The sequence below is a fragment of the Taeniopygia guttata genome, chromosome 17 (assembly GCF_048771995.1).
Source record: "Taeniopygia guttata chromosome 17, bTaeGut7.mat, whole genome shotgun sequence".
NCBI lineage: Eukaryota > Metazoa > Chordata > Aves > Passeriformes > Estrildidae > Taeniopygia > Taeniopygia guttata.
In genome coordinates, this window is record NC_133042.1 from 7,734,371 (window position 1) to 7,757,894 (window position 23,524).

Below are 23,524 nucleotides of genomic sequence, written 5' to 3' on the forward strand. Positions count from 1 at the left end.
GAACACTGGAATGGCCACGGTGGCAGCAGGGATTTGTGGTGGCTGGTGGCAGCAAGGTGACTCTGCTCCTCAGTGCTGTGGCCATCCCCAAGCAGCATCACCCAGTGGCACTCAGGGCTCACTCACACCTGAGGGGTGATGTGGCAACATCAGGATGGGGTATCTGCTCCCCTTGTCCCCCACCAACGGGCTGTCACTCCTTGCCCAGCTTTCTGTGCACTGCTGAGGACAAACTCCCTGCCCTCCACGCCTCATCCTCCGCTTCTTTTTCCTTTATTTTAAAGATCAGTTCCATTTTCATGGGAGGCAGAAGAACTTTTAAAGTGGGGAGGTGGCAACCAAACCAGGATGAGGATTCCATTGCCCAGAGCCTCTCGGGCTCATGGATTCCTTCTGGAGGCTGATTGATAACCCAGTGAGGTGTGGCATGGGCACGGTCCCGACTCCAGATTACCCATTCCTCATTTTATTTCCACAACAATCCCGATTACCCATTCCAACTCCAGATTACCCATTCCTCCTCTTATTTGCCCAACAATCCCAATTACCTATTCCAGCTCTGGATTACCCATTCCAACTCTTATTTGACAATCCCAATTACCCATCCCAACTCCGAATTACCTATTCCTCCTCTTATTTGCCCAACAATCCCAATTACCCATTCCAACTCTGAATTACCCATTCCTCCTTTTATTTCCCCAACATTCCCAATTACCCATTTCAACTCCAGATTACCCATTCCTCCTCTTATTTGCCCAACAATCCTAATTACCCATTCCAACTCCAGATTACCCATTCCTCCTCTTATTTCCCCAACAATCCCGATTACCCATTCCAACTCCGAATTACCCATTCCTCCTCTAATTTCCACAACAATCCCACTGCAGGACCTTCTTTATCCCCGCTCCCTGCCGAGCTCTCAGCCTCACCGTGCTGTTTATTTAGGATATTTAGGAGCATCCATGGGTGCTCAGGGCCGGGATGCCCTCAGGGGGTGCCCGGGGTGCCAGGTCCCGGTGGTGCCCGTGTGTTTGGAAGGGATTTTTCCCTTTTCCCGGCCGGCGAGCATGTGGTTGGAATTAGCGGCGGCTGCAGGGGGAGCGGGCAGCTGGGTTTCTCCGGAGCGTTTCAGTGCTTAATCTCTGAAGAATGCAGAATGTCTGTCTGGACAGCCAGGCCAAAATCAACTCCGCGGCACGGGGAGGCCAATATAAACGTTCATGTTTTGTGTCACCGAGATTTCATTAGATGTTTTTTATGTAATTGCATAAGTCGAACTACCGTGATGAAAATGCCACAGCGAGCAAATGAGATGAATTGTGAAACCTCTCCTTCGAGGAGACACTGGGCTGTGTGGATCCAGCTCCAGCCCCTTCCAAGGTGCTCGGTGACCTTTTGGGGATAATTAATGGGTTGTTTCCCTGTGTGCTTGCTCTCTACCCCTCGCCCTGACGTCAGGGTGAGCTCAGAGCTGGGCCAGGAGTAGGTCTGCCCATGGCCAGTGCTGGGAGGCAGAGGGGCTGGCTGCTCCTGTGCTCCAAAGGGGGTCTCATCCCTCCTTGGAATCCCGGGGGAGGCAGAGGAGTAGGGGGAGAGGATGACAAATCTCCCATTTCTTGGTTGCCTGGCATCCAAGTGCTCTGCAGCATCTGAGTGATATCACTGCCCTCTTGATTTCCTGGGGTAGGGGTGGAGAGTTCAGGGCTCAACAAGCACCCCCAGTGATGCTGTGCCCCATCCCCATCCTCTGACCCTCTCCACCACCAACAACAACTTGGTTAATCTGTCCCTTCAAGGCCTGGCATGTTTTCCTGATGATAACAGATTAATGCTAATTTAATTAGGCCAGAACCAGCGCTTGCTTGCTTGCTTCAAACCCAGACATGCTCCAAGGGCTGCTGAGTGCTGTGACACGATGGTGCTGCTCATCCTGGCCTGGAGGGCTCGGTGAGGTGACACCCCATCATCCCTGAGCTCGGGGTGGCAGCCCAGCACAAAGCCCCGGGTTCTGCTCCCTCAGGAGGCTCTGCCGTGGGTTCCCCACGAGGATGGGGAGCAGCTGGAGGCACCACGGGAGCCTCGGGCGCTGCATCCCCGCAGCGGCTCCTGCGAGCTGGGCTGGGCCGGCCGCCCTGGCCGCAGACACATCTGCTGGGCGGGAGGGCCTGGAATCTGGGATATTGTTTTTCTGGCGGGGAGCGGTGGGTGCCAAAAGCCTGATAAATTAATCACCTCTGACATGGGTCAGTCCAGCTCTGGCGTGCGCAGGCTGGGCCCCCTGAGACGCTGCTGCTGCGACGCCAAAATTCATCAAGCAGCGAGGCTGCCCCGGAGAGCAGCGGGATTTGGGAGGGGGCAGCTGCTGCCAGGGAGGGTTTGACCACTGCGGTCCTCTGGGATGGCAGCACAGCTCTTCCAGCTGCCTGTGCCTGGCAGTGCTGCCACCTGACATCACTTGTTTTGGAGCAGGACCTGGCTGGGTGGCTGCTGGGGGATGGGAATGGATTTAGGATTTGTGCAGCTCCTGTCGCAGCAAGCTCCTTGCTCAGGGACTGCTGGAGTGCCAGTGGGCTCGCAGAGCCCAGGGAGGTGGTGTGGGATGGGGATGTGGGGCAGGAAGGTGTGCAGGGTTTGGCAGGGATGCAGCTGCTGGAGGTCACAGGCAGCTTCTTGTGGCCCCTCAGCCCAGTCCCTGCAGGAAGGTGTCCTCTGTTGGGAAATGGGGTCTGCTTGCCCCTCTGTGTGCTGCTGAGCCTGGGGTGGGCCAGGGGGGTGATGCTGGTGCAGCCCGAGGTGAGAACAGCATCATGGGCCTTTCGTGGTGGGTTTTACTTGGTGGGGATCTGATCGATCCAGCCTTTTTGCCCAGGCCAAGGCAGGCTCAGCCTGCACCTCACCAGGCTCCTTTGCCCTTGGGGAGGAGACAGGGGGCCCACAGGGCTGGTCTGGTACAGGGTGTCCATCCCTGGGGGGTGGCAGGTCCTGCAGAGTCCCCACTGCTCGCAGCACTCCCTGGAGAGAAGATGGGGAAGGGCTTTGTTCAGCCTCTGCTGGGCTTTCTGCACAGCTGGGGAACAAAGGGGCTTTTCCTGCTTTTAATGACTCCTCTTCCCATCCACCTCTTCCCTCTCATGTGCTGCTTCCCACCCTGGTAGCTGCCAGCAGCAGAATTTGCTGTACCTTCCTCGGGCTTTCTTGGGAACATTTCTGCTCAGAGAAGGAGAAAGAAGGAAACAGAAGGGGAGCAAAGCTCAGGGGACAGGGAGCCACAAAATCCTTGAGAGTGCCAAGGGCTCTGTTTGTGCCTGGCATTCCCCAAGGTGTTCACAGGGCTGCTCTGGGTGGCAGGAGGTGTTAAGACATCCAGCATGAGCTGTGACCTCCACATAGGATCAGAGCAGATCTTATCAGCACCATGCAGAAGCCTCCCTGCATCCCTCCTGTCTTCTCCACTCGCTCGCTCTCCTTCTCTCCCCCTTTTATTTTTTTTTTTTGTCCAGACATAATTAATGTAAACCAAATGCTTTGTGCACAGCTGCTGGCATCCTGAAAATGTTTTGTGTGTGGTCTCTCCTTTAGCCTGGACAGGGATGTAGCAAAGCTCTGAGCACTATCCCAGACCTGCCTGAGTAGGGAGCAGCATCTGTTGCACAAGAAGCACCTTGAATTTCTGCATTTCCCTCGTGGGATGAGGTTATGGTTGAACTGCTTTAGATAAAACCATGGAGCGGCCATAAATCTTCATCTCCCAAACCCAGTCAAACCCAAGCTCGACTTTTCTTGCTGGTCGTGCTTAACTGAAACCCCAAAAATCTGTCTCATTTTTGTGGCTGCCTCTGTGTGTCTGGGTTCCCTCAGGGACTTAGGGATGCTCATGTGGGAAGGATGTCCTCATGCTGCTTTTGGTGCCTTTGGATGCAGGGAACAGCGAGATCTTGTGATTTATGGTTTTTTCCAGCCAAAGGGACAATTTTTGATCACTGCTGTTGTCACTTGATCTTTAGGGCTCAAGGTGAGAGGGAAAGAAAGTGTCTGGCCATGCCTGTTTTGCTCCCAAAAGCCCAAGCAGCAGCTGAGTGACTTCCTGCAGCTCTGGATTCCCTTCCTGCACCTTCTGTACCACCACACTGAGCTCTCCCTGCAGCTCCCCCTTCCCAATCCCTCACAGATGATGCTTTTCCCCTCCACTGCTCCGATCACTCCCTCCAAACCCCAGTGTGGCATCTGGGATCACCAGCAAAAATTAGCAACTTCCATGCCCCACATCCTGCTTGCTCACCCTGGGTGTGCTGGGAAAGCTGTGAGGTACCTAGGGCCGCTTAGTTCCCAAAAAATCCCTTTTTTTGAAGTCAAAAACCCCTCTGGGCTGGCGCACTGAGTCCTGCCATGGTGCAGTGAGGCTGTCCTGGCCCTCTGTGAGTCAGTGGCTGAGCATTTTGCAAATGTTGGGGCTGAATGGGAAGCATCTGAAATCCCTGCGTGGACGTGGACGTGCCTTGGATTCCGGGATGGTTAGGATGCTGCAGATGCCTGGGTGAGAAGGTGGGCTGGGTGGAGGTTTGGGGAGTGACTGTTCTCATGTTTCTGCTCCAAAACTGTCTCCATGTTGTGGCTGGGAGGTGGGAATGACACCCCTGGGATGAATCCTCCCAGGAGAGACTGAGCAGATGGGGCACGTCTTGAGGGGGTTCCTTCTGGGGAGGCTCAGAGCAGAAACCCATGTGCAACAGGACAGTCACCATTTGGGGGCAATATCTGTAATTTAATTCCTCAGACAAAAAGCACATTCACGTGTTCACATAATATTTTAGTTCAAAAAACCCAATACCTGGAAGAGTTTAAAGGGAAAACTTTCGAGCAGCCCATGGTGGGTGCCTGGGGAGATGTGGGTGTGCAGGAGGGGCTATTTCTGCTCTCAGTGCTTGGCTGAGTGGTGCTCACAGATTAGGGAAGGGCTCTGATTTGCAGAGAAATCCTTCCCTGGCTCCCCATCCTCACACCCAACCCCACTCCAGGATGTTCTGGGGGGCTGGAGGATGCCAGAACACAAACTGTCTGCACTGAGTGCCCCACAGCACCCGAGCAATGACAATCTTAAATGAGTGAGAGGTTGAAAAATAGTGAGTGAGATTTTTTAAAAGGTCACCTTGGCCAAGGAGGCACAAATTCTTCCTTGAGAGAGTGAGATGCTTTAGGAACTGCCTTAAAATTAATCCAAAACATGAGCTCGGCTCCAAATGTGTGGGACTTGGCAAGAGGATTGGACACATTATCTTTAAATATAGGCAGGCATCCTGAAGGGTTTCTGGTGGTTTTCCTGGTCACTTCTTATTCCTCTGTCTCCCCCTCTGCTCCCCACTCCTTGCATAATTCTCTCCCTTTTAATGCCTCTTCCCACATTTTGGGAATGATGTCTCCCCAGACCAGGCAGGGTTGCAACACTGAAAAAGATTTTGTGTCCTGTGGCACTTCTTCTCAGGAGAGCATTGCCTGTGTGGCCAACGTCCTCTATCCTGGGGAGGCTGTGGCTCCCAAGGGTTGTAAAAGGAGTTTTAAGGTTTAAATTGGTATAAATGGGTGTAATCCACCTCTGCTTTGTGGATTGGAGCCCTCATGGATGCCAAGCTGTGCAAAATGTGTGCTTGTGACAATCAGTGTGGGGCCTTATCAGTCAGTGCCATTGGAATCTGTGGTATTGGTGATTCCGAAATTGCAAAAAGTCTCTGTCTTTCTGCCCCATTGCTAAAGAAGAAGCCATAATTCATCTGTGCTGGTTTCAAGGTTGTTTATTCTGTTTATCTCTAACATGTTCTGCTGCCCTGCCGCAGCTCTGTCCTGCAGGGCAGCGTGTGGGGCTCTGCCCTCAGTGGGATGGTACAAACATTAAATACCACAAACTACCTGTGCTGGATTTACAATAACGTGCCAATATCTGTCACCTACGTTGGACAGTGTGTCCCCAGCCTGAACCAACAGAAAAATGCCAACACCACAGTGAAACATGGAGGGCATGAAGAAGGAGAAAAAGGACAAGGCACACCCAATTTCCTCCATCTTGTCCCCTTTGGGCCCCTGATCTAGAATCCTAAAATTTTACTTTTGCACCCGTGCCACACTTAATTATTACTTATATCAAACACTGAGAGCTTGTAATTCATCCTGTAGGATTGAAAACTCTTTTCCATGGACAGAGATCACAGCCAGTGTCTCTGGGGGCTCTGTCCAGGGGGGTTCCTGACCCCTGCCAGGGTCCCAGCCCTGCCAGGGCAGCCAGAGGGAAGCTTGGGATTCCCACAAGTGCAGCCCCAAAACTTCCTGTGACAGGGGCAGCAGTGCCCAGCACACCAGGAGGTTTGTGACAATGAGCTCTGTGGTGCTTTCCTGGGCTCTTCAGCTCCCTTTGTCCCTTTCCCACCATAAACACAAGGCCGGGGTCTCCCGGGTTTAGGCCGGGAAGGAGAAGCCAGTCCCTGCCACCAAAGCAGGGAGGCTCGGGACCCTCTCAGGCTTTGAAGGTGGAGATGTCTGGCATACAAAGACACATCTGTGTTTAATCCTTCCCCCTGTAAGCGAGCCTGGGCCGGGGCAGAGCCGGCAGCCCCTGGCCGCATGCTGAGGGATGTGTGCGGATGCGTTTGAAGGGCCTTGGCAGCGTGGCGGCGCTAGGCCGGCTAGAGCCACATGTTCCTGCAAATGCAGCTTCCTATTGACTTGTTAAACATTTGCTATTTATCAGATTTTGCTTTTAAACTGTCTGTAACAGTCTGGGAGAAGTTGTGTCAAAATCCCTTCCAGATGTGAAGGTGCTACCTGATACTTTGGTTATAACCTGGACCCTCGCTCCTGCTCCATTCAGATTAGCTCCACTACTGTGGAAATGAAAATGCAAATAAAGACATAAAGAGAGTAGAGACGTGTGTAAAACTTCCCCCAAACCTTCCCTTTTACAGGCAAAACGATCCTGCCTTTATAAGGAGATTGTGAGTTTTATCAGTGAACATTTGCTTTGCTGGAAAACCAGAGGAGAGCAGGGGAGAGCAGCCACCATCCCTGTCTGCCCACACGGGTGTTTTTAAAGCATAATTGACTTTTTTTCCCCCCATCCATTTAAATAATGTTTCTTTGGGTCTGGGGCTTCCCAGACACATCAGCTCGTTTTACGAGCATCAGGTGATGTGTGCAGTTGGAAACCTGAGCGTTTCCCTTGCATTTGGAGCACGTGGATCAGATAACCATGGCTCATTAAATGCTTGTTGGAAGGGGGAGCCTTCCCCAGGAGCACCCGCTCTGCAGACCCCCCGCCCTGTGCCTTTCCAGGAGAAACTTTGCGATATTCCCATCTTAAAACAACTCCGTGGTATCTGTCAGATCACAGAGGGCCCGAGCCAGCTCCCATCATAGGGAGGGAGGGTTTTTCCACTGCCTTTAAGAGGCGCTGGAGCGGGGCCATGCTCTGTGTAATGCGGATCCGGCAGCGTGCGTGATGCACTGCATGATGACAGAATTTCTGGGAGATTGGCCTAAACCGAAAACCTTGGACCTGGGACCGCTCTGCCAGAGGAGTGGGGAGGCTGGAGACACCAAAGCTGGGCCTGGAGCGGGGTTTTGCAGCTGGGAAAGCATCCCTGGAAAGGCCCAGCTGTGCCACATCTGTCCTGCCCTGGGGTTTGGTGGCTTGGGTTGAGTCCACAGCCGTGCCCGTGTCTGGTGCTGCCAGGGACACCTGGGAGGGTGTGTGGCCTTCCTGCAGGACCCCAGACTGGCTGTGGTGCTGCAGCTGAGCCCCAAAACATTCCAGAGCTGAGTGGCTCAGTCTGTCTCTAGTGCCCCAAAAATACCCCAGTGGTGCCCCTGGCACTGGGATGGGGCTGCCCTGCCTGCACCAGCTGGGCTGGGAAGTTTGGCTGGGGATCTTCCTGAGCAGAAAGAGAAACGTGCTGGACTATTGTGTGGCATTTTAAGCAGAATCCTGATGCATTAGTGTGTTTTTTCTCCCATAAATGCTGGGTTAGGCAGATTGGCACCCTCACAGGAGGTACCACTTTACTGATTCCTGTGGTTGCCTCTGCCCTAACTCCATCCTGCTGTTCCTGTGTGCCTTCTGACTGCTCAGCAGAGCAGGAGACCTTCTTTTTACACCCAGAAAGGATGTTCATTGGGGCTGGGATAGCTGCAGCAAAACTGAGAGATACCAAGCGGTCCCAAATAGGTTCTTCAGTTGCTCCAGCTCCCTTTTTTTCCAGGCTGATGGATGAGGCTGGGTTCTCACAGTGCATCTGCACCATGTCCTGGAGATGTGGAGCCCCAGAGCTGTGTAGGACATGTCTGGTGACTTCCTTTTGCCCCTGCAGACCCAATTTATCCCTCTCAGAGGGCGCAGACATATCAGAGCTGGAGGGTGATGGAGGACCCCAGGGCAAGAGTTTTCCTTTGGACTCCCACAGAGCTCCTGCCCCTACCACCACTCTTGAATTTCCAGGCAGAAGGCTGCTCCCTATGTGGCACCTGCTGGTGCCTCAGGATGGAGCAGCACCACTCTCTGAAGTGGGGTGGTGCCACTGTGGCCTGACAGCTTCCACGTGGGCACATGGAAAACCTTGGCCCCACCATCTGCCTTAACCTGGCTGGTTTCAACACTTGAACATGCATGGAGGAATGACAATGGGAGGGTGGGAAGGGAAGAGGAGCGTGAGGAAAGAAACCTGAAGCCGTCTCTCAAAATCACATGGTGATAAGGCTTTTTCTGGAGTGCCCCATGCAGCTGGCAGCAGAAACCAGGCTTTTATGTCTGGGTCTGGCTGGCTTTTCACTTTCTGCAGCCAAAAGGATCTGGATAAAGTTTGCCTGGAAGATTAGCTGGCACTGAGCCTGACTAGACATCTCTGGAAGCCTCCCCTCCAGCAGGAGTAGGTTCTGGTTCCCTCCTCCCCCAGCCCTGCTGTGTGGGGGAATGTCCCCTGGAGGGGACAGTTCCACCAGCCCTCTCCCCTCTGGCACCCCAGATCCCTGCTCCCACTGCAGTGGGGATGCTGGGGAGCGTGCAGATGGGGTCCCAAGGGATCTTTGTCACCAGGATGACAGGGAGGTGACGCTCCACAGCCTGAGGGACGGGACTGGGAGCACGGAGCCTCGGCACCCACGATCCTTCCCTAGGGACACATCCTTCATGTGTCTGTTCTGACACCAGAACTGGGCTGGGAAATGGGGTGCATGGGAGCCTCCCAAGCAGGGCTGGCCTCCCCCAGTGCCAGATGTGCCCCAGCTGCTGCACACCGGGTTTGGCAGCAGCTGTGCTGTCCGGCCACAGCTGAGCTGCCAGCCCCAGGGCACAGCTGGCAGGGGAAGAGATGCTGTGCAATGCCATCCCCACGGGGCCCCTGGGCACGCCATGCTGACCCAGACACAAAGCAAATTTTGGGGTTTGTGCCCATGGAGGCCTGGTAGAGGCGGGGGAGACTGCGCTGGTAGTAGATGCCGATGCCTCCGGAGCGGAAAGCCCAGTCCCTCCCCTCTCATTCCTTTTTTTCCTTTTTTCTGCCTTTTTTTTTTCTTCCCCTCCTCTGGCTGATCTTAAAAAAGCCCAGGCAGTTTGGGCTTTGTGAAACCCAAATGCCTTTTGCAGCATCAAGCCCGGATCCCATAAGTAATATCCCAGCACTGAAGAGTAAGACAGTATATGAAGTAGACGGGGAGCTATAAAGACACTTTAAAAGGGGCAATAAAAGTTTTGGGTTTCATATCGTCTTACCAAAGAAGAGAATAACAGAGAAGCAGGAAATTTCAGTAGCAGACATGACAAAGGTCACAGCACTCAGACTGCACCTTAGACGAAAACACCTACTCTTATGAAAACAGCCAGAATTTTTGGCAGGGGCTCAAGAGCTCTTACAGGCAAAGCTCTCGGCAGCGCTAAAAGGTTACAAGAGACTGTTTTGTCTACGTTTATAATATTTCCCTGCATTGGTGCTGCAGGGGATATCCTGCCCAGGATAGTGGATCCAGCCCTGCACCTTCCTCCCATGCTGGGGTGCCGGGTGCTGCCATCAGCTCGGGGCTGGTGCCAGGGCAGGGACCCTGTGGGTGTGCCCAGGTGTGTGTCAGTCCCAGGTGGGTGCTGGCCTTGCACTGGGGTGCAAAGGGATGGATGGTTGGCAGAGCTGGAGCTGGAGCATCGCCCTGCGGCATCAGCAGGGAGAGGAGGGGACAAAGCAAACCTTTTGCTGTGTGCAAGAAAATTTGGGGTTATTTTTTTCTGTTTTTTTTTTTGTTTGTTTGTTTTTAGCTCAATATGTGGCAGGTGGGAGCAGGAGGTTTTATCTACTCAGCTGCTCCTCAGGTAACATTCCCTCCATGTTTGCATGGGATTTGCCAACTTTTGGTCCCTCATGCTCAGCCCCAGTTGGGCATTGTGGTCACCCAGTGCCCTCCTCCCAGCACTGGGGCCCCACAAGGCTCTCACCATGCCCACAGTGCCCTTGTCCCCGGGGATTGCTGCAGGCCTGTGCCTGTCACTGCAGCCCAGGAGGGACCAAACAGTCCCAAAATGAGCTGCTGGGGTGAAGGAGGTTCTGATCAGTGGCTGCAGCAAACAAGGGAAGCTGCTGGCACTGCTGGTCAGGATCCTGGGGAGGGTCAGCGTTGAGTGTTTGCATTTGGGGTGACAACACCCAGGAAGAGCCAGCGTGGCCGTGAGATGCCCATGGGGGTGACCCCTCAAGAAGCTGCTGTGCCCCCTCAGAGGCATCTCTTGCAGGCAATGCTGAGTTACTTCTTTCACTCCAAATCAGAGCACTTGGGCCTGACTTTTGGGGCCACCCTGAGCAGCCCTCACATGACAAAGAGCTCCAGTAGCGTGCAAGCAACGAGGAAAGCCTTGCACAGAAATCCTGAGAGCATCTTGTAAACATCCTGGGGGCTGGATGCGGGGAAGGAATGGAGCTGTGTGGGTTTAGGTGCTGGGGAACCCTTTGGAAGCTGTCTGCTAGCTCTGCCTCTGCATGCAGCTGCATCAGCTGTGCCACCGCTTGCCAGTGACTCTGGGATGCTTGGGGGTTCATAATTCATTTCTATTTTTGTTGGAAGCTCATTCAGTTTTGGTTGTTGCCCCGTCGCAGGAAGTTGCTCTGATGAATGACTGGGGTGGATTTCTCTTCCAGAGGAACCCAGGCTTAATGTGGGCTTTCTGTGGACATCTCTGTATATCAATACTGCTCTAATTGTCCATGACATATAGTCTTGGCCTTTTTCCCAGACAGTCTAAATAAATCATACACTTCTGCTATAGTAAATAGTCTGTTAGAGGAGATGTTATAGGCTTACAACCCTCCCCCCTCCCTCCAGGAGCTTCTTTTCTCTGCCTCTCACTTTCCATGTCCTTTCCATACCAATGAGGCACCTGCTGCCTGTGCCTGCAGGTTTGCATGGACAAAGTGCCCAGTGTTGCAGGTCCCTCCAAGTTAGAGGGGCTGTGGTGGCCGTGCCCAGAGCTCTGCTTTGGAATTGGCATCTGCCCTGGACCGAGCTGAGTGGAGCTGGAAAGTTTCCCACCCTGCTGAAGAAATGCTGGCATTGCACACTGGCAAGGTCTTTGTTAGTATGTATTATTTACATCAAGAGAATGCATAAATAAAATAGTTAATATCTCACAAAAAATACATGTTCTGTTAACTGGGTGTTGCAAACGAAGCTTTGTGTGCACGGGCTGAGCAAACCAGCACGGAGGGGACAGCTTGGGTCCTGCCAGGTCAGAGCACGGGACAGCCCAGGAGAAGGTGACATGGCCTGGGAGGGCAGGGGTCTCCTGGGGCAGGGGACAGGTCACAGCCCAGCTGAGTGCTCCTCCAGGGAGAATATGGATATGTGTCAAACTGGAAGTGCAAGCTTTGCTAGGGCTGATGGTGGAGAGGTGAATCACAGCGTGGTTTGGAAGGGACCTTAAAGCCCTTCTTGTTTCAATCCCCCTGCCATGGTCCACTAGACCAGGTTACTCAGGAGACTTCCCAGGGCAGAAAATCCCAGAGTGGGCACGGAGCTGGTGGGAAAAGATGCCAGAGGAAAACCCAGCAGGCAGGCATTTTCCTTTTGGCTGCAGCCCTCCATCACGCAGGGGCAGGAACACGCGTGCCCGTCGTGCCCGGGGGCTCAGACGCAGCAGCAGAGCGTGGAGCAGTCCAGCCTGGCGGGGGTCCCGGCATTCCCAGCCTTCTTGTTCTCCTTGGGCAGCAGCAGCACGAGGGCCATGGCCAAGGCACAGTGGTAGAAGCTGTGCACGTAGGTGTAATCCCACTCCTGCGGGCAGGGAGAGCGGGTGAGAAGCGGGAGCAGCAGGGCCGGGGGACTCGCGTGAGGTGCACGACATTAAATTTCTACAAGCAGCCAAAAGGAAGGGGATAAAAAAGATTCCTGAACCTTCTGCCTCCCTTTGCTGTCAGAGAAGAAAGGATTTCCAGTGAAAAAAAAAAAACCAACAAAACCCTAAAGCAAAGGGGATTTAACACGTTCTAATTTGCACATTTCCCAATTCTTGAATGAAGTGTTTCATTACCCCGCAAAGGACGCGGCGGCGAGGCCGGGGCGCGCGGGGAGGCGGCTTCTGCTAAGTGACATTTTTATGTTCTGCTAGAATCTGCAATTACCAAATGCTTTGAAAAATAATCCTTGGGGATGCCTGTGAGGTTGTATCTCGCAGCTCCCAAAGCACAGAGCAGCCGTAACGGCGGGGCTGAGCGCAGGCACGGCCGGCAGCTGTGTCGGGGGGTTATCGCCTGCCCGGCGGGACCCTCCGGAGCAGGACAGGGGGACTGGCCAGCAGCAGGAGCAGGAGGATATAAACACAGGATCAAGCCCCCCTGGGAGTCACTGAGAGTCTTTTCTTTGGCGTGAGCCAGCTCTGGATCCGGCCATGCCTGGGTTGGATCCAGTCCCTGCCGCGTCGCTGTGAGGTGTCCTTAAGTCACCCGTGCCCAGTTTCCAAAAAACCCTGCTCCCACTTGACAAAGCCATTCTGAGGACCACGTGTGCCTGAGGAAAGCACATCCCCTGTCCTTGTCACTCACTGGAGGGGGAAAAAGAGACAGAGCATCACTCGGTGTGCCACTTGCTGTCACACCTGCCCCGAATGGATCAGGGGATGGGGACAAGCATGGAGGGACCATTGTCCCTGCTGCCAGGCCCCAGCGTGCCACCTCTGGAGCCCCACGCCTAAGCTGGGTTTTGTGCAAGGCTGGATGCAGCCCAGTGGTGTGAGTGGGGCTGTCCCTCTCTCGGTGATGTCCCTCACACCTTGTAGAGTCAGGGAGGGTGAGTGTGCACACAGGTACCTCAAAGAAGAACCTCAGCATCAGTGCCAGCGCCCCGAAACAGAAGCCAGGACCAATCTGTTGGGTGTAGACACTCTTGTCAGGATAGAGCCCTTTCTTCTCCTTCATCTTCTGCAGCTGGGAGGAAGGAGAGAGCACGCCAAGTGGATTCACCTGGATTTAGCTGGCTGCTCCACCCTCATTCCTTGTAATAACACTGTTTTTTTAAATATTCAGCCCTAAAGCCAGCTCAGGGGGTGTGTGCCCTCACAAACCCGGTCTGTGGGAGAGCAGGTCCCAGCACAGCATCTGCAGACTGGAGGATGCAGGGTGCTCCTGTGCCTTGGTCTCCTCCTTGCCCATCCCCTCCCCATGATGGCCACTTGCTTTTAGCTGCTGGCTTAGTGGCAGTTTATAACTGGGACTTGCACTGCTGTATTTCCGCGATGTTTGGCATCATCTTTCTGCAATTTTTATCCCATCACTCCTTGCCAACTCCTGCAGTGGCTTCCCCACCTCACTCCCAGCTGGGTCCACAGCACAGTGGGGCACAGACTGCAGCATGGTGCCCGACTGTCCCAGCTGGATTCAGGCAGACTGCAGACAGACTCCTCCCCACTCTATCACTGTGGTTTTATCCACATCTTCCCTGAATCTGGGGCAGTTTACCAGATCCCTCTGCCTCTGAGTAGCTGTAAAAACTCCATAAATACGCTCCTCCTGATTAGAAATGCAGGGACAGGAGATGTGGTAGATTGCTCAGACCGATCGAATCTGGCATTTATCAAAAGCTGCTGTCTGCCTTCTGCTCGGGTTAAAGGAGAAATCACTGTGAGATTGAGAGCTGCATCTTGAGGAGGAAATCAATGCAGGGTTCATCCCTTTTCCCACCAGGGGCATGCCACAAAGCCCATCCCAGTGCTTCCCCACGTACCCATCTGACCGTGATCACCAGCACGGCCGTCCCGATGGGGCCCGAGTAGACGCCGTAGCCCCAGCGGTCGTGGTAGATCCTCACGGCGATGGTGAGGACGCCAAACATGATGAAGGTCGATCTCTTGGGCTCATCAAACTCTGCCAGGGCTGAGGGACAAAGAATAGGGAGCACCAGCTTGCAGCCCCCCTTTTTCAGCTGCTCCCCTAAAACCTTCCTGGGGTCTTTCCCTCCTGCCCTGGGGTTGCATCTGTGTATGGTTTGCTCTTCTCATGTCACACTGCTGGGGAAACTGAGGCACGTGGGGCAAAGCAAACCATCCTGAGGCTCCTGGAGATGATTGTTGGGGCTTTATTTCAGTGTTGCATGGGGGAGCTTAAAGGAGATTCCATACCCAGAGAAGCTATGGGTGCCCTATCCCTGGAAGTGTTCCAGGCCAGGTTGGATGGGGCTTGGAGCAACCTAGGACAGTGGAAAGTGTCCCTGTCCATGGCAGGGGGTGGAACAAGATGGTCTTTAAAATCCCTTCCCACTTTAAACCACTCTATGATTTCCCATTTACTAGACCTAGAATTCAGAGGCGATTGTAAAAACCCTCATGCCCTGTGAGCCCACAATCAGCTCTTGGGTTCATCCTGCATCTCCAGCCTTCCCAAACTCACTCTGGCACAGGCTCCACCACCCCAGTGCAGTGGGACCCCCTGTCTGGTGCCATGGGGTCCCGGCTGCCCGGCACCTGCCCGGGGTTTGCAAGCTGGAAGTCGCCAGCGTGAGTAAATTATTAGAGGCTTTTGTTTAGCACAGAATGGGGTAATAACTGATAAAAGTTATGGATCCCAGTGGGCTCCATGCTTTTCCAGCTTGCACAGCTGTGTTATGGCTGTCCTGGATTTGCATTCCGGGAAGTTTGCCCGAGGGTCTGCGTCCGCACATGTGCACTCGGGCTTTACAAGGCACAGTGAGAGGCTTCCCTGGGCTTCAGTCACCACACCTTCCATGTCCTTGGATCGTGCTTTTATAGGGAGTTTGGCTAAGGGATAATGTCCGCATGTTAATCTCTGTTGTTTCCCAGAGGGTCAATATTTTAAACCTCCTAGTCCAGGATTTGTATTTTTCCGCGAGGTTTCGGAGCGCAGTAATGAAGCAATCAAGTTGAATTTTGCTGCAAGGAGCCAAAGTGTCTGGATCAGCTCTGACCTACCCTGACACTGCTGTTATCCACTGAAAATGCCCTTTGGAAATGATTTGGAAATGATTTGCATCGTTGCCTTTCCGAGCTGAGCAGAGAGAGCACTGAGGTGCCCTGAGTAGTGGGGACCCCCCCCCCCCCCCGGGACTCACATTTTGGGGGGACAGAGCCATTTCTAAGGGTAATATTTTCCCCACACATTTTCCCCTGCATGGTAAATTTATCCTATTGCATGCCCTGGAAGAAGAGTGCTCCTGCATCCCCACAGGATGAATTTGCCCAGCTGAGGGGTGTTACCCCTGCTTGTGCTGGGCTCTGAGGCTGCAGGAGCCCCATCCCTGCTGGAGGTCCTGCACCACCCCTGGCAGGGGCAGAGAGGAAAGTCCTGTGGCTGTTTTGGGGCTGTAAATTGGAGTGCTGACTTCAGCTTATCATGGGGAGAAATGGCAACTCTATCTGGAGTAGGCACTGGTTACAAATGATCCAAATTTTGGAGCAAAATCTTTGTTGGAACATCTCTCTCCCCTGACCCTGCTCTCTTCTCCTGCCATCAATACTCACATCTTTCCAAAACTTATGGTGACAAAATGGGAAAATGATAGGTTGGAACTTTTTGTCTTCCTCATTTTTTTTTTTCATTTCTATTATATTTTGTTTTGGTGGCAAATAAGGAACAAAATGAGGAAAAAGGGAGTGAAGAAAATATGGGGAAAGGAAAACTGAATAACAGGGCAAGGGGTGGGATTTATAGTAAAAAGGAAGTGAAAGAAATTTCTGCTTTTTCTAAGCAGATCTAATATTCCCATCAGCCAAGACCAGGCTTTTGATAAACCAGGAAGTTATATTTGTTTTGATTCTCATGCTACCAAGGGAAGTGGGAGAGTCTGCATTTCTTAATGCCTCTAAGTGAGGCAAGATAAGCTCATGGGCCTAGTATGGGGAAAATGAGGAGAAATGGGAAATTCCCTGGTTTATGGGGTTTCAGATTCAGTCATCTCATAGTCTTGTCCTTCTTTGAACTGCAGCACAAGGCTGCCAGTGTGTTGCTGTCATTTGAAGCAGGACATGTGTGAGAGCTGGTGCAGACAGGGGAACACCCGACCAGCACCACCAGCAGGTGCCACAGCTCTTTATCTCCAGGAGCAAAACGGCCCCAGACACCACTCAGGACAGTTCCACGTCTTGACCTCACCAATTACAAAGGCTTTCCAAGGTGTTAATGACACAAAACTGGATTAATCCACAGCACAGACTGATTTCCACGAAGGACAATTTCAGTGGCAGCTCAGGTGGAGCTCGGAGTGAGCAGCATTTCTGAGGGCTGTCCCCACTGACTGTCCCATCAGCTCTCCTGACAAATCCAGCCCTTCCTGCCCGTGGTGCAGCTCTCAGGAGCTACAACAGACCAGTTCTTACCCATCAGGGACACCCAGATGGACAGGGCTGTTCCGTAGATGCTGAAGTACTCCAGGATGTCGTAGCGCATAAAGCACAGCACTGATAACCCGGGGCCGTCACAAAGGTGGTAAAACTATTAAAAAAGAAAATAAATTATCAGAAAACCACTTTCTTACCCACATATCAGTAAGGTAAAGGTGCTTATCAACTGGTTTGAAATTGTGTAGCTGCTGAGAGGATGGCCAGCCAGGCCAGAACAGTGTCAGCTACAGCAGGATCACTGATATGCAGTAATGAATATATTTTTGTGATAATGTCATCGTTCCCAGTTGCAAATTGCCCAAGAATCAGCATTCTTCTCTCTTAGTACAAACTAAGACAGGCTTTAATTTGCCTCTTGGCCAGAACTTGCAATCTGATGACCAAGCTGCTTTGAGCTGGGTGCTGGGGGATGGCCTCTCCAGCAGAAGGAGGACTCTGGGGTTGTGGTTTTAATTGCGAAAGATTCTTGTAAAACAATTCAGAATGAGTGTCCTGATGAAATGTGTATGGATGCCAGGTCACTGTCCAGGCTAAACAGGGTTTATATGACCAGACTCTGAATACTGGGGAATTCACTCATTAGTGCATTCCCTTAAAAACCACCAGTTCCTGCCCATTAACTCATTGATTAGGTTATTTGCAAAAACCCCATTGTCACGCAGCACAAACGCAGACCACTCCAAGAGATGTTTTCAGTGCAATCAGAGGACTGCTCCCAGTGCTTGCCTGGCTCTCTGCTTTTCCTGCCAGCCCTCAGCCCTGCAGGTTTTGCAGTGGCAGCAGCAGTGAGCTCTGCTGTTCCTGAAGAAGTCCCTGCTCCGCTTGGCCGGGCGCCCTTGGAACGCTGCTGGCTGTCACGGCCCGGTGGGGATGCTGATATAATTTATAATGGGAATTGCTGCGAGCCCTCTGGCTGGCTGCAGCTTCTAGAAAAAAAATTGCACCACGGCTGTAATTCTTCTCCCTGCCTGAGATTGGGCTGGGGGGAAGAAAGGGTGGAAGGCAGAGAGTGTTCCTGGCACTCGTCTGCCATGGCCATGTGCTTTCACTGCTCTGTTCAGCTCTCCTGCTGGAGAGGAGTGGGATGCTACAAAAAATGCAACAGCAGCAGCTGCTGCCCTTCCAACCCCCTCCCCAGCACACTGGCAGCTGCCTCTCCTCCTTTCCCTTCTTTCCCTTCCCCACTCAGGGATATTTTGCTTCTCCAATCTCTTCGGAGAGGACCTGTTCCTCCTCCCTTCGAAACACGTGCCAATTTTCCTACTGACTCCTCGGGGAGGTGGAGCAGACACAGACCCAGTGCAAAATGAAATTGTAGATGTCTGGTTTCCCTGGGGAGCTGGGGTGGGGGGCTAAGGGATGTTTTCATATTAACTGGTCCTGTAGCTTTTATAGAACTGGCAGAATTTCTCCCCCTGCATGGTGCTTTAATCAGCTCAAATGGTCAATGATGTTCTGTGGATCCTTAATAAAAGACCAGCCTGATTCTGAGACCTGTGAAAGAGCTTTTCTCACTGGGAAGACCCTTTATCTACTCCCTGCCTCAGTTTCTCTGTACAAGGAATGTGTCAACCCTCAGGAGATGCCTTGAGATGGATGGGGATTAATGGGAAATGCAACATCAGCTGGGTTGCTGAGCTGTTTCCTTCATATTCTTTAGCAGATCATTGAAATGTAGTCAAACAGGAGATGTTTTTTCCAGTGGGAATGCAGCTTTGGGTGCTCAGCTGGTGTCTGTACAGAGTCACTTAGCAGGGATACAGAGCCCAGGGCAGCACATGGCTGAGAGCAGGAATAGGAATATTTTATATATATATACAAACATTTCCTCACTAGTTATTTCCAAACAAAGGAAGGCCAGGGAATCACAGCCTGATAAAACACACATTTCAACCCACAAAGGGTTATTAATTATTATATTTCAGCATGTTTTAGTCTCTCCTTTCCCAGTGCAGAAACTCCCCTGACTCCAGCGTTGCTCCCATCCCCAGCTGGCAATTGCAAAATCAATAATTTGACTACTATGTGCTTTTGGCTAGAATGACAGAGGCAGAGCAAGAGATTCTGGAGGCAATTTAAAGCCTAAATTCAGCATGGCCACTTAGCAGCTGTAAAACAAAGAGAAAAGCCAGCTCCAAAGCATTGCAAATCAGTCAAGGCTCTTTGCACCCAGACCTTCTCCCTAATCTCAGTCATAAACCACCACTAAATCTCTGTAAGGCTACAGCATAGGACATCCTGAGCTGGAGAATCAGCTGCTCAGCACCACACATGGTGGGAAATAACAGAAAAAGGATATTTTAGGGGTTGTGCTGGCTGCTCTTGGGTGAATCAGTTTCTCAGTGGTACAGGGGGCATTTGGGGGGATAAAACACGCAGGGAGAGGGGAAATTGAGAACTTACCGCCACAAAGAACATGGTGAAGAAGTAAACCATGGCTTCCATGTGGAAACGCCGCTTGGCCGCGATGCTGATGGTGGGGAGGAAGACCAAGGAGCTGAGGGTGGGCAGAAGGAGCTTGGCCACCAGCGAGCCCATGGGTGCCTCGTGGGCCAGCAGCTGCTGGGAGCTGGGTGTCTGTGAGCTGGGCAGGAATGGTGGAGAAAGGAGAAGGGAGTGTGCTTTAAAATTTAAATGCCCTGCGTGGCAGGGAACAGCTGCCACCGCCACAGCCGCCACCCTCGCTGCCGTCTCATCCCGAATTCCTGACACAGCCGGTGGCTCCGGGCAGCAGATGCTCCGTGCCCCCAAAACCATCCAGGGTGTTTCTAAAGGAGTAAAAGGGAATGTTGTCCTCACACGCCTTGTGCTGGGTGCTGGGTTTGGGTACATGGTGGGTGAGGAGTTTGGGTTTGCTCGCTCCTCATAGGGACATCCCAACCATACATGCCGCTGTCCCTGTGCCAAGCCCGGTCAGTGCTGCTGGAGCAGGGAAAATCCATCTTCTTTCCTCACAAAGTGGAGGGGCAGGCACTGATCTGTCCTCTCTGGTGGCCAGGAATAGCACCTGGGATTGTCCTGTGCAGGGCAGGAGCTGAACTCGGTGGTCCCTGTGGGTCCCTTGCATCATTTTGTTATTCTCTCTCTGCACTTCCACGAAGGAAGAACTGGTAAGCAGCAGGCACTAGAGATTTTTAAAACAGTGGGATGTATCCTACGACCTTTGTGCACTTGAGAAACACACCACAAGCTCCAAACCTGCCTTTTATTTCCCCAGGGGGGCACAGCTGGGGTGGGTGCAGACATGGGGGAGCTGGAGTGCCACAGCACCCAACTCCTGCTGCCGGTGCCTGCGTGCCCTCCGTGGGGTTCAGAGCAGCTCCATTTCCCAGCCATGCCCTCAGCCTTTGCAGCCTGGCCACCTCCAGGAGTCCTGTCTGAAATTCAGGAGCCGAGAGTCTCCGGGCTGGAGGAATTCGAGCGGATTGTCGCGCGGCGCTGAAAATCTGGAGGAAAGGAAACCAAAAAGCCAAGCGGCGTTTGGGCTGCTAATCCACTCAGTGGTTCTCTCTTTTATTATGACTTTTTATTATATCGCTCCTGCTCCCCCCCTGCGTTAATATCTTTTCCTTGGAGCCTCGCAGGGATTCTCGGCATCCTTTCGGCACAGCTGTTCCCGGGACACGGGGAGCAGGAATGCTGCTCTTGAGCAAGCGCCTTTGTGGCTGCGGTTTTGGGGAGGAGGCCGGAGCTCTGATAGGAGCCACCAGCTCTAGGGCTGATAGGACAGGCTGGCCTGTCCCCCGGGAGGGGGTCTGGAGGAAAGACAGGCACGCATGGATTTAAAAAAAAAAAATCTCTTTAAACCATTCCAGGACGTTGGAAAGAGCTCTGGAGGGGGAGTGAGGGGTCTGTGTGTGTGTGTGTGTGTGTGTGTGTGCAGGGAATGGCACAGAGCATTAAAGCCTTGACTCTGTGCCGAGAGCTTTCCCCCGGGCACAGATGAGCTTACCCCCCCTCAGATGAGCTGGGTAGGGCTCCCGTTTTTAGCTGATACTGCAGGAACCATCCACATTCCCTGGCTGGCTACAGGCATCATCCCTCCACGGGATGCTGCCCACACCACATCTCCAGCCGCCCTCCTGCCTGGGCAGGCTATAAACTTACCACAGAGCTCTGCAGAGCTGAATCTTGACCAATAAATATTGAAAAACCCTGGTGTCCCTATTTACTGTGAAAATGAATCCCTCCAAGCCAGCACATAAATACCCTGATGCTCCCTAGGTGTCCAGCCCTGAGCTGAAAGCAGAGACCCAGCACAGCCCAAAATACTCTGTTCCTTTTTTGGGCCATATCCTCAGATGAATCCATTATTCTGTATTCATGATCTGCTTGGACCGAGGACAGTGCCCTGGGGCACAGCAGGGCTTGTTCTCAGAGGGGTTTTGAGCAGATTTGGGGTGAAGAGGTTGCACAAACTGCTCTGGATTCCTGGCTGTGAGAACATCATCTGCCCTGCTTTTGTGGCCGTGAGACAGATGTGAGAGAGGTGAAAGCACAGCTCCAAACCTGCTGCTGAGGGCAAACCTCCATGTCTGGGCACAAAGCAGCCCCCACACCGCTTGTGGGGACACGGCAGTCGTGCAACAAGGACGTGCAAAGGTGCTGGTTGTGCACAGGCAAATGGCATCAGGTGAAAATTACCATCAGGCAGTTGTTAAACACATCCCCCTCACCCCCAGCCTTTGCCCAAAATCCAGCTGGCTTCTGCTGGAAAGGAAACCCCGTTGGCTGCTGGATGCAGCAAGTGCCAGCCATGGCAGGGAAGTGTTGGAGCTCTCAGGAGCAAGAAAACATTCCACAGGTTGTTGGGGTTTTATTCTATTTTTTTTTTTTTTGTTTCTCTCCCAGCTGCACACCCTGGGCTGGTGGTTGGGTTGCAGCCAGCTCTGTAGGCATGGAGGGGAAAAAAAAAACCTCCCATCAGGTTGCACACGTGTTTCAGCTATTATTGAAAAAGAGCCCCCAAAATAAATGGGGAGGAGAGGGGCAGGCAGGTGGTGAGCTCCTGGCAGGAGCTGCTGCTGCTTTAAAAGGTCTTTGTTCACTGCGAACACCGCGGTGCAGACGTGGGTTGGGCAAACCTTCCCGGGAAAGAACCCAAAAAACAAAGGGCCAGGACTTTGTTCCTTCTTTCCTAAACAGGTAGGAAATGGAGAAAGAGCAAATTTTAGCTCCTGAGTTTAAGTGCTGCTGGAAAGGGAATTTTAAAATCTGCATTCCACAGGGCTAATTTTGTGTGGATCGGCGTGCATGCAGGAACGGTGATATATATGGCTGAAAAGTGGCTCCCAGATGCCAAACCCAGGTTCTGGTATGCTGTGCTGGATCCTTCCAGGGTAACATTAACCATGGCTTTCTGCAAGCACTTCTACCCTTTCAGCTCAGACGGTGCAGTGGAGGAAGGAGACACAGAGAATTTTGTTTTATTTTTAATCTGAGGGTGATGGTTTGAAAGCAGTGGATGTTGGAACAGGGGCTGAGGGGGCTGTGCCAGCTGAGAGCATTGAGGAGAGGATTTTCTCCTTGGAGTAAGTATGGGATGATCTTTCATCTGCCTGTGGTATAGACGAGTCAGAATTGAAATCTGCTCTGTTGAGTGTCACCAGTCACTGCCAGGCTGGAAATACTGGGGATAATAACCCAAAACCAAAGAGTGAAGCTGCACTTCTACCTGGGGCTGCAGTTTGAAGGACTGTGATGCTACAAAGTGGTTTTTTTTTACCACTCCCATAACTTCAGAGTTTAATTTTTCATCCCCACAACCCTTCAGCTGGCGCACTCTGAGGGTGAGAAGCTGGATGGTGGCCTGGTCTCAGCAGGTTGATGTGGCAGAGCCCTGAGGAGCCCTGAGCAATGTGACCAGCATGGCACTGTCCAGTTTGGGAAGATTTTCTGCCTTTTTTTTGCTCAAGAATCCTCCTGGTATGGAAGCACCTGGTGCAGGAGTGGAGCAGCCCACGGGCATGAGCCCCTTCCTGCCAAGCTGGAGAAGGGATGGCAGCAGCACCTGGATAAAACACCTCTCCCCACCCACTGTGGCCTCTGATCAGGGCTGGAGGTGAGATCCTGATGTGGGGAACACTTTCTGGCCAGCTGGAGCCCAGACACAGCCCTGGCACCAGGGAAAGGAGCCCCATAAAGGCAGAGCCACCAGCTGTGCCAGAGCCCTGCTCGGCCACCCCAGCTCTGATCACCCAGCCCAGCCCTGCCAAAGCACCTGCGTCCTCCTCGTTTTATTAGTGGAATAAATTGCCACTTAAAATACCCATTCTCCCTGAGGTCTGGCCCCATTTGAGGCAGCTTTAACTGAATACTTACCCTGAAAAAAAAAAAAAAATCCCCCTTCCTGTCTCCCTGTTGAATAAACCTATTATGCATTTTGCTCACAGGTATTCCTGCTGTTTTCCTTAGGGTTTTTTCACTCTTCCCTTTCCTCTTAGCCCTGTCATTGCCCATGACAAGCATATCACCATTAATGACAAGGACATCTTGTCACCAGTTTTCCATTGCTCCTACCTTTGGGATGTCCTGGGGTGGCCCCCCACTGCCTAATTCATGGAGGCAGTGCAGGGGTTTATTGCTCATTTCATGGTGTTTAATAGGTTTTTTTTACAGCCATAACTCCTGGAGCCCAGTAACGACGCTGAGGGTCTCAGCTCT

General features: G+C 52.6%; 1 protein-coding gene across 1 annotated transcript; it reads right to left on the minus strand.

Annotated features, from left to right (window-relative positions):
• Window positions 1-11,584: 11,584 nt before the first annotated feature.
• Window positions 11,585-23,286, minus strand: MYMK (myomaker, myoblast fusion factor). Its single transcript, XM_002199251.6, has 5 exons — window positions 19,265-23,286; window positions 16,838-16,952; window positions 14,233-14,381; window positions 13,320-13,436; window positions 11,585-12,288 (listed from the first exon to the last, which is right to left on the minus strand). The coding sequence occupies exons 1-5, from the start codon at window positions 19,691-19,693 to the stop codon at window positions 12,142-12,144; spliced, it is 957 nt and encodes a 318-aa protein (XP_002199287.5). The 5' UTR covers window positions 19,694-23,286; the 3' UTR covers window positions 11,585-12,141.
• Window positions 23,287-23,524: the final 238 nt, after the last annotated feature.

Bases quoted from the DNA above. Each gene is read 5' to 3' on its own strand.
- MYMK (XM_002199251.6), bottom strand. From the start codon at position 19,693: ATGTACCCAAACCCAGCACCCAGCACAAGGCGTGTGAGGACAACATTC. The intron at 16,953-19,264 runs GTAAGTTCTCAA...CTTTTTTAATAG, and splicing joins TCACCATGTTCTTTGTGGCG to TTTTACCACCTTTGTGACGG. The intron at 13,437-14,232 runs GTACGTGGGGAA...CCTTCCTCCCAG, and splicing joins TGGTGATCACGGTCAGATGG to CTGCAGAAGATGAAGGAGAA.